The 12,728-nt window shown below is 33.7% G+C and overlaps 1 protein-coding gene across 1 annotated transcript; it reads left to right on the forward strand.

Annotated features, from left to right (window-relative positions):
* Positions 1 to 1,694: 1,694 nt before the first annotated feature.
* Positions 1,695 to 8,048, forward strand: LOC107760237 (fluoride export protein 1-like). The gene is made up of 7 exons (XM_075226588.1): positions 1,695 to 1,989; positions 3,737 to 4,121; positions 4,229 to 4,306; positions 5,787 to 5,885; positions 6,822 to 7,014; positions 7,112 to 7,530; positions 7,633 to 8,048. The coding sequence occupies exons 2-7, from the start codon at positions 3,768 to 3,770 to the stop codon at positions 7,861 to 7,863; spliced, it is 1,374 nt and encodes a 457-aa protein (XP_075082689.1). The 5' UTR covers positions 1,695 to 1,989; positions 3,737 to 3,767; the 3' UTR covers positions 7,864 to 8,048.
* Positions 8,049 to 12,728: the final 4,680 nt, after the last annotated feature.

Below are 12,728 nucleotides of genomic sequence, written 5' to 3' on the forward strand. Positions count from 1 at the left end.
CGAGATGACCCTGCATTATAGAGCACATATACATCGACACGTGCTCGCATCGACCCGGGACGGATGAAGGATTCTCAACCTTAAAATCGATCTTTAGAGTACACGGACCGGGAATGTAGTCATAGGTGGACAGCTCCAACGGCGCCTTGTCGCCGGACGGCCGTGAAGAAGAAGCTTTCTCCTTCTGAGGCACAATTTTCGAAGTCTTGGCCATTGATATGGGAGGAAGAAAGACAAAGGAAAGTGAAAAATTGACGACACCAAAACTCTGGTAGCAACAAGATGAACTTGAGCCAAGACCGAAGGGCCCGACCCAGTAACGAGTTCGAGCTAGTATCAGCTCACAGACAAGAGCCGTTGCGACCGCACCAAGAGAGAGAATCTTGGCGGGAATCAAGGAAGAGACAAATCATCATGAACCTTCCACTATATATTTTATTTTATTATTTTTTGTAATGACCCTCTTCTATAAAAGAGGGAATCCTTGTAAGCTAATGGAGGAGACAAAAAATCATTTCTCAGATTAAAAGATAATCCTTTGTGTTTGCTTTACTTTATCTTATTCATTCTTATTGCCCACTATTTGCATTCTCATAGTTAAGAATATACGTATCTCTATTCCTCTACACGATTTATATCGAATTGTATCGCATATCCTTAGAACCATACACAAAATCTAACGTTATACGATTTTTCCGGTAAATACCATTATAACTTCTTATAAAATATCTCTCTATAGCATTCTTACTCTTTTTTTTATATGTTTTTATTATTTTATAAAAATTATATTATATTGGAGACATAAAATTTGGTAAATTTTGTAAGTTCCAATAAAGAATTTGGAATGTCAAAAATTCTTGTGAACTTGGAACATGAGAAATTGAAAGATGAAAGTTGGCGACTTTTTCCTTTTTGAGATTTTAAGTTCATATATTTTTTAATCTTCCATAATATACAAACTTAAAAACGTAATTTTGGGGTGATTTTTGTCTTTAACAACCAAATAAAATCTAAAAATCAAATGATAATATAGGAATAGCCAACCGCTATACAGACAAAAAAAATTCAGATAAACACGGTTGTTATATAAAATTTGATTGTATGTGATTTACGATTTCTCTGGTACCACAAGATGATAAAATTACGTGCAGTAATAAGTGTCAAGTTTCATAACCTAAGCTCCAACTTCGTCAATTGTGGAACCCAAAAATGGGAGGTCCAGATTCAACTCATCTTGAATTTGCGTTAACTGACTAAAAGGTTTGGGTACCAAAACTTGAAAACATAACGATTTTGTGGCTCATGTAAATATTTTCTAGTTATATGATTCTGTTTACATGAAGAGTAAAAAATGACTTAGGATATCGTATAAAATCACTCTTGTTTACTTAAATTATAACGGGTAATAGGAAATTTTTCGTTAAACTTTGACAATCCAACATTAAGTACCCTGCTTTATGCGGAGAAGATTTTAATGCCTATTAGAATTATTTTTTGGTTATATGACTCTTTCTATACGAGATTGGGTAAGATGTGCATGATATTGATAAACAAAATACAAGAGATTGTAGGATTATTTTCTTCTATTTAAATAGTAAATCCTAATAATGTGGAAAAAGAAAAGAGAAAAGAAAAACATCGAGCACCTTTCAACAAAAAGCCAAAATGATTTTGTGCATTAAAGTGTGTGATGGTCAACTCACTTACGTGAGGAAGAGGAAACTGTCTATTTTCTCTATCAAAATCAAAAGCAGAGGCTAACAACCCTTCTTTCAATCACCACATACCGCACCATCAATGCTCAATCTCTCATCCTTCCCCATTTCGATGGGAAAAGGGTAAAAGCGTGTTTATCTAACAATCTCTCATCCCCCCAAATCTCTTTTTCAAAGAGGTTTTTTGGGTTTGGATGTTTTCAAAATTTTCAATCACTATTCAGATTGTTGATTCACTGAAGGGCTCTACCTATTCATACTTCTTCTATCCATGGTACTCTCTCTCTCTCTCGCTCTCTGTATTCATAGTTTTTGCGGGCCGCTACACATATTAATTATCCTTCTGATTTAGATATTTAGAAACTATCCGAGATAAACGGTAAGCTGTAATTTTTTTCTTTAATTCATTGGCCTAGTAGTCTTTGGATAAAAAACATTAGGTGGGCAGAATTATGTGTTGGTAGTAAGTAAAGATAGCGGTTGCTAGGAGGTAGCAATTAGTCTTTGGAACAGTCGAGGTGCCCTAAACTGATCCGGACACTAGCATCATCACCAAAAAATGTTAAAACAAAAATTTGTTGTTTAGCAAAAAGAATGGAACTTAGGATGTTAGTTTTCTCTCTTTGTGTTTGAGTTAGTTATGTTTATCTTACTTTTCTTAAACAATGAAATGTCCATTCTCAATGTAAACTGTAAACTAAGATTAACAGTTGCCCCCTGAAAGTGAATCTAAGAGTCTATTTTCCTATAGAGACATAATGAATGGTTCAATTCCCATGAAGATAAAGAGTTAGTACCGCTGGCTTTCAAGTTTGCTTTATTTTTTCCCTTTTCGTAGGTGGTTGTGTTAGTGGAGGACATAGTTCAATAGTATCAACAATCTTACTTTTTACCTTTTTATGCGGTTACGTGGGAGATGTAATTGGCTGTACAAGATCTCTCTTCACTTTTTGGCTTTTTCTCTTCCTTTTAAAAAGCCACCAACCATGCAATTGGCCACTGGATCCACTTAATTTGTACATGAACCGTGTTTTTGTTGCATGGGTGCCTGAGTTGTTAAAAAATAATGGTAACAAATCATTGCAAGGCCCGAAATGACTTCTTCTTACATTCTTTTCCCTGGAAAAATTTACTAATGTCAAATAATTAAGTTAATAAATTATTTCTTTCTAGCTTTATTGTAAGTTTTGCTATTTTATTTGATTTTTACTCTTGAAACAACTAAAGGAAGTGCCAACTTAAGTTGAAAGTTCTTCCTAATCAAGTTCTATTATAGCCTTCCTCAGAAACAGGTAGGTGGGATTAGATTCATGTTGGTGACATTGAAATTAGAAATGCTTCAAAGTTCAAATAGATGGAATATGATAAATTTATTTGGGAAGAGTACCTATTGCACATGGTTATGTATTACAACAAGACATCTTTTTTGACAATAACCATGTGAAGATGTTCTTTAGGTACAGTAAAACAAAGCAAAATTCGTTTTTGAGCAGTCAAGGTTGAAATTATAGCTGACCCAATTAAAAGTGCACTTTGTTGCTTCTTGGAGGAATAGACTTGTACTCTACATTAAATTGTTACTGCACAAGTTTTTCTATAAGGTCTTGATCTTTTTATACTATTTTATTCTTTTCTAATTTTCTTCAGTTCCCTTGTCAACTTTGATCTCCTCTGGTTTATTTATAGTTTTGTTGGGGAAATATTCAGAAAGTGATCTGGATCATTAATTATGTAAAAATTTAGCAAAAGATCAACTATCTGGACGGTTTTCATGATTAAATGAATTTTTTTCCAACTGTCTTGATCATTAAGTTTTTTTCTTTCTCATTGCTAGCCATATTCTACTTTATTTCATAGTTTGACAGCGTACTTATATTTTAAGTAGGTAGCATCACTTGTTTCATGCTATTTGTAAGCTTCCACAGATGGAGTAGTTGGCTATGAGACATTTATTTATGCAACCAATTGCATTGTCATCTTAACAACTTGACAGTTTATAAAAGTTTTTTCTTCTTCAATAGAGAATGAAGTTCCAGTGAAGAAGGATATATCATGGATTGTGAGAATAAGGATTCTGAGCTCAGAAAAATTGGATCATCTCGCACAAGCAGTGCCGCTTCTTCTCTCAGGAGGCGTTCTTTGAGTTTGTCGTTTTCTCTTCGTAAGAGGCTGAATGATGATGATGATGATGATGAAATCGAATCTGTATCAGAAGCAGGAGATATCGGGGATCGAGAGCTTCAAAGCAATAGGTACAGTGGGAGTGGTAGGCTGAGATTAATTGATGAAAATGCACCAGAACATGGAGTGGTTGTACCCATTTCAGAGGAATGGTCTCGTGAGCCCAATGCTATGACTAGTCTTGCTCCAGTATCCCCCTCAAAATTACCCGAGCGTAAAGAGAATGTGAGTTTCAAGATCCATTCTCACATTTTATAATTGTTGATTAAATTGTACGTAACACATAGTATCTCTAGTAAAAGTTGTTCTGACAAAAAGTGATCTCCGTGCAGGATGAAAAAACAGAGGTGCCATGGGTTTTGGAGTATACTTCATGCCTCTTGTTCCAAGCTGTATTTGGAATACTGGGGGTAATGTACACTATGTTTTATTTTTGAGTCCACTAAAAAATTACTTTGTCATCTATTGTTTTACTTTTGCATACTGCATTTCTTACTTCTCAACTTGAAAAGGAAGTGCGCTACTTTGTCATTGTCCTGTGCTTCTGCTTTTTGTTTCATCTGCATTTGAACTTAAGCAGTAGTTTCTTACTGCTCTTCGGATTAATTTCCTATGCTTTTGCGGTGTTATTCTTTAGTAAATTGTTGTCTTCTTGTATTTCCTTATTCGTAGTTTGCTTTTACTTCCTGTTATTTCGTTCGCTTCAATTATCCTATTATCTTACTCAGTGGCGGATTCAGAATTTCAAGTCAATGGGTGCTCCGACATTCAGCATTCTTCGTGTGAGTCTGCCTCAGCCATGAATCACAACATGTGAAATGAGAGGAGAACCAGACTTCTAAAGAAGGGTTGTCACTTTACATTTAAAAGGCAAATTCATCAACTTTTTTGCTTTATTTTAGCAAAAAATAAATCTTGTGAATAATTGAAATATCAGTTAGGAAATGCACATAAACAAATTAAATAAGCCAAAAGTTCCAAATGAAAAGATTATTACTAAGCCATTCCATTTCGAGGTATTTTAGCACCCATATGTCAATCCTTCTAAACCCAATGCACTAGACGTCTTTCCAATGCTATGGGTGCTTAATGAACAATTTGTATCATATAGTATTAAATAATCAATACTTATAACTATGTGGACTCATAAGCAAGCACCCATTCTTCTATACGTGGATCCGCCATTGATCTTACTGTTGTTACTAGTTGCTGCTACTGTTTCTTTTTCATCTTTCCTTGAGCCGAGGGGTCTATCGGAAAGAGCCTCTCTACCTTCACAAGGTAGGGGTAAGGTCAACTTATTTTGTTGTTGTTTTTTAGTAAATTGTTTCCGGAAAGCTTCTTGTATATTCTATTGGTCTAAGTGAATTTCTTTCTTGTATTCATTTTTTCTGAGACAAAATTTGTATTACCAACATGGAGGTATGATAGGGTGGTTTGAGTTGCTTTTGTTTGTTGAAGATGCCTTCATTTACTTAACGGCTGGCTTCTTTTCATTGCTGGAATCTGATTCTTGGACAAGTTAGTGTTCATTTGACTAACAATATCCTATTTTATGTCTGCTGCTCTGTAAGCTTGAGGCATTTGAAGTGTGGAAACTTTTTGCTTTGGTTTTAACAGTAGGATTATTATTCCATAGTACTTAGTTTTGTCTTTTGCAGGAACTCAAAGTAACGAGTTTACACAATGAAAGGTAGGGAGGATTCAGTACCTAACAAAACTCTTAAGCCTATAGCTATTTAGACCGCTTGTTGTGTTCGCTTTCTGTATGATGATATTTTTGTGTTTGCTTGGAATGCTAGAATCAGCTTGTACAGTTTTAGAAAATTGCAAAATAGCACCAGATGGCAATATAACTTTACAGGGATCTGATTATGTAATTGTCTGCAGGTTTTGTTGAGGTATGGTCTCCAAATATTGTTCGGGCCAAGAATAGTTGGTGCCACAAGTGACCACAGTTATATGTATCTGGACCTGCCTTCTAACATGGTATACCATTCTTTCTCTTCTTTTTTATGTACTTGTTTATCTGCTATATGCAGTAGGCAAATATATACGGCTATCCCAATCGACAAGATTTAGTTAAAAGCACGAAAATTTATCTGTATTGAAAGAGATGAAAAAACTGCACTTGCTGTAATACAGCAATGCCAAAGTGAATTTCCTGGTTCTCATGTTGTTCTGACTTCTCTTTAAGCTATGAGAAATTGTTATCGGAAGGAGTTGTGAAATAAGTTCATTTCTATAAGCGGAGTGTAAGTTGGAGGGGTGCTCAGCGATTTGTTGAATCCTTGATGCATTTGCTTTTAGCATAGTGATATCATCAAACAGATTCTGCTCTGGAATAGAATGAAGCTTGACAAATCTGACACTTATTTTGATAGATTTTTTACGCTTTGCAAAGTATATTAGTAATGTTCATAGGACTGTTATCAAGCTTGCTGGATAACGTTTTCAGGGTTACCACCCCATTCTAAACTTGGATTTTATAAAACAAAGAAAAAACTGTACAAATTGGGAGGAAAGGTTTGATGGCATGAGTGTCTTATGTGAGAAAGGACTCCTACCCTTTACATTATAGTGAAATGTAGCTAGTATGATGCATGAAATCTATACTATATGAAGGAGGACTATACTTTTGTATAAAATTTCATTAAAAGTACAGCCCTCCTTTTATACAATGCAGAATAAGACATTGTGAAAGACATAGTTAGTACTATACTCAGTTCTTGTAGTTTTCATATGTGAATATTCATATGTAACTGAAATTCCATATATCCTTGATCAGCAAGGTCGTGAGTTAATAAAAGCTCAAACCAGAATTGTATTTTGTTATATTGACCTCATACAATTTTCTTTAGAAGCTCAAACCAGAATTGTATTTTGTTATATTGACCTCATACAATTTTCTTTTGGCTGCTAAAGGTCGGTTCGTTCTTGATGGGTTGGTTTGGTGTGGTCTTTAAAGAGGACATTTCCAGATTTTCAACTTCACTGGCCATTGGATTGTCAACTGGTTTTCTAGGAAGCCTTACAACTTTTAGTGGTTGGAACCAGAAAATGCTCGATCTTAGTGTTGAAGGCCAGTGGGTTTTTGTAGTCCTTGGCTATCTCATAGGTATTTTTTCCCTTTAATTAACTTAACTCCCCTATTAGAGGAAGCACTGTTTCCTTTTTTTAACTTATTATTATTGATATGCTATGAATTCTCGTAGGTTTATTTCTAGTTGCCTACTCATTCATATTTGGGGTTGAGACTGCCAAAGGTGTCCGTTGGCTCCACAGAAGAGCCACTATGAATTCATTAAACTGTGGCACCGACTACCATTGGAGAGTAGATAGCTACAAGCGCCATGTACTAGTTATTCTCTTTCTGCTATGCATTCTACTTCTGCTTTGGGGTATAAGTATAGGACTGGAGGTAACTAAATTCAGCAGTGGCAGCACAAAAGTGCAGTTGTGGCTGGCATGCATAGTTGGTCCATTTGGGGTGTGGATCAGGTGGTTCTTAGCACGACTGAATGGACGCGGTTTAGGAAAATCAGGCTTTCTCAAATGGGTACCTTTCGGGACTTTGATTGCCAATGTATTAGCAGCTTGTGTCATGGCAGCACTAGCCACCTTGAAGAAAGCAGTGAGTAGTCCTCTATACTATTAGCATAGCCTCTTGAAACTGAGATATTTTTCCTTTTAGAATATTAATTAATTGTCAATGCTTATTCTAATTTTGGTATAGGTTAAGACGCAGACATGTGATACTGTTGCTTCTGGTATTCAATTTGGGCTACTGGGTTGTCTAAGTACAGTTTCCACTTTCATTGCTGAATTTCATGCAATGAGAGAAAGTAAGTATCCATGGAGGGCGTATGTGTACGCTTTGTCTACAATGCTTATTTCATTCGTCTTGGGCACTCTTATATACTCCGTCTTTGTTTGGACTGAAAATTTCAGTAAAAGATCAAGTTGAGTCTGTTTATTTTTGATATGTCTGTGCTGTTGAGGTCCCAATATAGTTGTTTCCCAAGAAACAAGAAGAAATACAATTAGGGGAGTAGTACTAAATTGGGAAATGAAAATTCTCATTCTAAATATGTACAGCTGATTTGCGAATTGCATAGTTCATGGATGTGATTTTCAAATCGCATTAGCAAACTGTTGTAATTTAGTTGTCTTACCCAGTGTTTTAAAAGGCGTGGGCGTAAGGCGGGACATTTTACATATGGCTCAGCGGGGCGTAAGCCCCGAGGCGCGGGGCGTACACCCCATAGGTATTTAATTTTTAATATTTTATAAAATAATATAATGACAATTAATATTTATAAACAGGTAAAATTACATAAAAATTGAAGAAAACTATATATATGTGTGCTCCATCCCCACAAAAAACTAATCTATTATACGTTACTTACAAGCACAAGTAATTTGAGTCTAAAAGAATAAAATTTTCTATATGGAGGAACAAAAAGGATGACTAACCTACAATTTGAACTTTGAATTTGCTGCTATGAAGAAAAAATGTAGTTCTCTTTGTATTTGTAAAAAAAATTAAATATTCATTGCTTTTGGGAGATATTAGCAGAATAACAGACAAGATAAAAATTTGGGAAAAGCATGAATTATGGCTTAAATCAATAAAAAAAGTCTTTATTTTTAAATTTAATACTTTTGAGTTCCTTTTTAAACCTTTTGAGTAATTACCAAACTCACTTTTGAGAATTTGGGTATTATATGAAGGACTAATTTAACAAATTTTGTTTTAATTTGAAAAAGTCTCTCGGGCTTACTCCTTACTAAAAAAACGCATCCCGAACACCCGGGTGTACGCCCCGAACGCCCGGGCATACGCCCCGAACGCCCGGACGTATTGCGGGGCGTACGTCTCTTGAGACTTTCGCCCCACACCATCGCCCCGGGGCTCGCCCCAAAAACGCCTTTTAAAATAGAGGTCTTACCATTAAAGATTAATATTCAAACTCAAGTTAGCATAAATAATTACTCCTAGTACTTATCCAAACTACTTTTTGGTCTTTTCCTTTATTTTTTTTTATAACTTTTGGACTCAGAGGCGGAGCCAGGATTTGAAACTTATGAGTTCGGGATTCTAATCATTTTTAAGTTGTTGAGTTTTAAATTAATAATTTGTACATGTTTAATGAATTTCATCTAACAAATATAGGGTTTGAACCAAAGCTACTGGGTTCGACCGAACTCGTAATTCATCCTCCCAAAATCTATCTTTTTTGTTTTTTTTTCTTTCCACTTTTTCCGGAGGTTTTTTGAGTTGCCTCAGTGAGGAACACCTCAAGTTTAAAGTAAAAATATATTAACCACAATTTCACTTAAAACAACTTTGCACCTTTTATTAGCTTGTTTGGCCCAGCTTCTCCAACGTCAAAAGCATTTTTTTCAAGAAAAATGATTTTTTTAAAAGTTGAAGTGTTTGGCCAAGCTTTTTGAAGAAAAAAAGTGCTTTTGAGCAGAAGCAGAAATAGTTTTGAAAAGCAGGAAAAAAATAGCTTCTCCCCAAAAGCATTTAACTGAAAAGTACTTTTGAGAATAACATTTAGGAGCAATTTTTAAAAGCTCTGCCAAATACTACTTGTTATTCATAAGTGCTTTTCAAATTAATTAGCCAAACATAAAGCCCATTTGGATGAGTTTATTTTAAGTGACTTTTTAGCATAAGCCATAAGTTAGGAATGTTTTTGTCATTTTAACTTAAAAATAAGTGTTTAAAAGTATTTTTTTACTTTCTCCAAACACTAAAAAATGATTTAAAAGCTATTTTAATTTAAAAATATTTAAAATAAACCAATTCAAAGGGGCTCACAAACGAGTTATTACTAAAAAATAGTTTTCAAAATAAATTGATTTTAGTAAGCCCAAATAGCATATACTAAGTGTGGAAGTCTTGACAAGCTCTCTTTTCACTTTACGCCTTTTGTTGTCTTTCGTTAAAAAGTCACCAATGATGCAATTGGCTATTGGGTCCACTTAATTTGGACGGGGGTGGTCTTTCACTTATATACAACTAAAAACCAAAATATGTGAAGGGTCATGTTTTGAAAATAATTAGTAACAAAATTAATGCAGGGTTGGAAGTGACTTAGTTTGGAATCTTTTCCCTCAACAAAATAATAGTACATGGATATTACCCTGTCAAAGTAATAATATATGATTAATTTCAATAACAAAGTTATAGATGTTATTATATAATTAATTTTATCTAGTTTTATTACAAATTGTAGTGGTATTCACTCTAATAAATGTGGAGATGGATTAATATTGTAAAAATAAGAAGTAGTAATAAATCGCAATAAAAGAATAAATAAGAATAATGTGGTTAAATTATCCTTTCCTTAAGGGGTTTGCAAAAGACAAAATTGACAACTAAAATGGAATGGAGGAATGATTATTAAAATTTCAAAATCAAGGTGAAAATAGAACAATTTAAAAAGTAAATTTCAACATGTAAAAAGAAAATTTGAATTTAAACTATATCTTATTTGATTATGTTAGATTGTTGAAACTAATTATTGAATAATAATCTTAGAGAGCAAAAGTGATTTAACTGCCTATTTGTCAATTAAGTTTTCGATTCTAATATTTGTTACCTATCAATATTTGTCAATTAAGGTCTTTTCCTTTATGTTTTTCCAGAGATATTATTCCTTTGATGTGATTAAGATTTTTTTTTGGTACCGCAAAATGGTCAGATTATTATGCGCAGAAAATGTCAAGTTTCGTAGCCTAAGCTCCACCTTTTCGTTAATTGGAATACAAAAATGGGAGCTCCATATTCAACTCATCTTGGATTTGCAGCAACTCATTCAATGCTAGATACTAAAATTTGACGGTCGGACATGGAGTACCGTCTTTACTCTTTTGCAGGGCGGAACTACAATATTAAAAGGACGACCACTTAAATATTTTTCGCTGAATATATATGTCAAATATTTATTTCTATTTAAATAAACATAACTTTGAATAACTTCGAATAACTTTGAAACTACTATACTTCCTCCATCCTTATTTAGTTGTCATGTATATTAAAGTAGTTTTACTCAAATACTGATCTTTTTAGAAAATTAATTATTATTTTTTCAACTTCACCCTTAGCATTAATTGTTATAGGATTAAAAGGTAAGTAAAATAGTCAAAGATTAAAAAATTAATACGGGATAGATTAGTCAAATTATTCTTCTTATAACTCCTTCTATTTTAATTTATATGACATATTTCACTTATCAAGAGTCAATTTGATTAATCATTGAAAGCTATTGGATTTTTTCAACTAAGTATTTTAATATCAGAATTTGGATATTTAAAAATTATACGAAAAATACTATAAGTTACAATTCTTGTCATGCCAATATAATTAAAAATATATTTTAAAATATTTGTCAAACTTCACATAGTTAGAATCTCGAAAAGCAAATGTATTACATAAGTTAAAACTGATGGGGTAATATTTTCCTAATGGGCGTGCACTCAGGGGCGTATGCAGGATTTTTTTGTAAGTGGTGTCGATATTTAAAGAAGTTAATAAATTAATAAATCACTATAATAACATCATATATAAAGAAACACAATATAAGCACACTACTATAACTGGTTTAAAAGTTGTTCGAATAATTCAATTTTAGAATGGTTTTAAATTACATATTGTTGATGGCTTCCAATCCTACACCTTTAACTGAAGCGTACCACAATCGTTAGCAATAATAAATCTAACAAGGTTGGGTCGAATTCCACAAAGAGTAGGTGTGTGTGTGTGTTAGAGTGTCCAAATGTGTGTAAACTTGGTGATTCTTAATGTAATCTTCAAGCAAAGAGTGATTTTTCAATTACTTCTAAAGTTACTTCTAAAATTACTATGTAAACTAGTCTAGGAATTTTATCGAACACTTAGAATGCAAGTAACGATGTAGTTGTAACAAATAAGAGAAAGACGCTAGGATTGTTTCCCCTTTGTGTAGGTTATGCTTTTGGGTATACAATGTTCATTTCTAGTTAATTAAGCATGTGTTATGGCTTTAATTTCTATTCTACCAACTTAATGTCGTCCAACAATTAAGAGATTTTTACCCTAAGTTGTTCTTTCAAGTCAACAAAGATTCAATGGTAAGCAATTGATTAGCCAAAATAGAAATCACACTATTTCTAACTAGATTTCATTAATCAAGTGATTAACTCACTTAATTCCTTGCTAGTTACTTTGTACCTAAGCTAAGTTCTACTGTTCCAAGCTAGAACTAGCAAAATAAGTATGGATTTAGTGTTTGCAACCACAAAATCAATCAATAAAGCATGGAGTAATTAGATAATACAAAGCTTAATCAAATTTCGAATTTATATTAACAAGCCAAAAATATAACCCCACTTAGGGTTCATAATCCTAACTTAAGAAATCAGCTACTCATATTAGAAATGAAAAACTAAAGATGAAATAAGAACATAAGCATAATTAAAGACTAAAGTTATAAGAAAATTCAAACAAAAGTGTTGTTGATCTCCCGATCCTTCCCAAAATAACTCAAAAGCTGCTGTGGAGTACAAGATAATGAAAGATGACCTAAGAAATCTAGCTAAAAATCTACTTATAGTCGTCTAAAATTTATAACAAAATTGTCCCTCGGATGCTTGCGTAACTATGCACACAACTTCTTTTGTGCTCTTGTGCATTGGCTTCAGGTCTTTTGCGTAGGACAGTTGCGGACCTACGCATCTTGCGTAGGCAAAAACAGTAGTTGCCCAGGTTGTTGCTTCCAGTCCTCTTCATGCGTAGCTTGTTTGCAGACCTACGCAGACTGATTAGGTCTTGAGCTACAA

Source organism: Nicotiana tabacum, chromosome 12 (genome assembly GCF_000715075.1).
Source record: "Nicotiana tabacum cultivar K326 chromosome 12, ASM71507v2, whole genome shotgun sequence".
NCBI classification, from domain to species: domain Eukaryota; kingdom Viridiplantae; phylum Streptophyta; class Magnoliopsida; order Solanales; family Solanaceae; genus Nicotiana; species Nicotiana tabacum.

What these genes read in the sequence shown, in the direction of transcription:
- LOC107760237 (XM_075226588.1), top strand. Translation starts at nt 3,768, where the DNA reads ATGGATTGTGAGAATAAGGATTCTGAGCTCAGAAAAATTGGATCATCT. An exon ending in CTGTATTTGGAATACTGGGG is followed by an intron (nt 4,307 to 5,786) that starts GTAATGTACACT and finishes AATTGTCTGCAG; the next exon opens with GTTTTGTTGAGGTATGGTCT. An exon ending in AGTCCTTGGCTATCTCATAG is followed by an intron (nt 7,015 to 7,111) that starts GTATTTTTTCCC and finishes GAATTCTCGTAG; the next exon opens with GTTTATTTCTAGTTGCCTAC.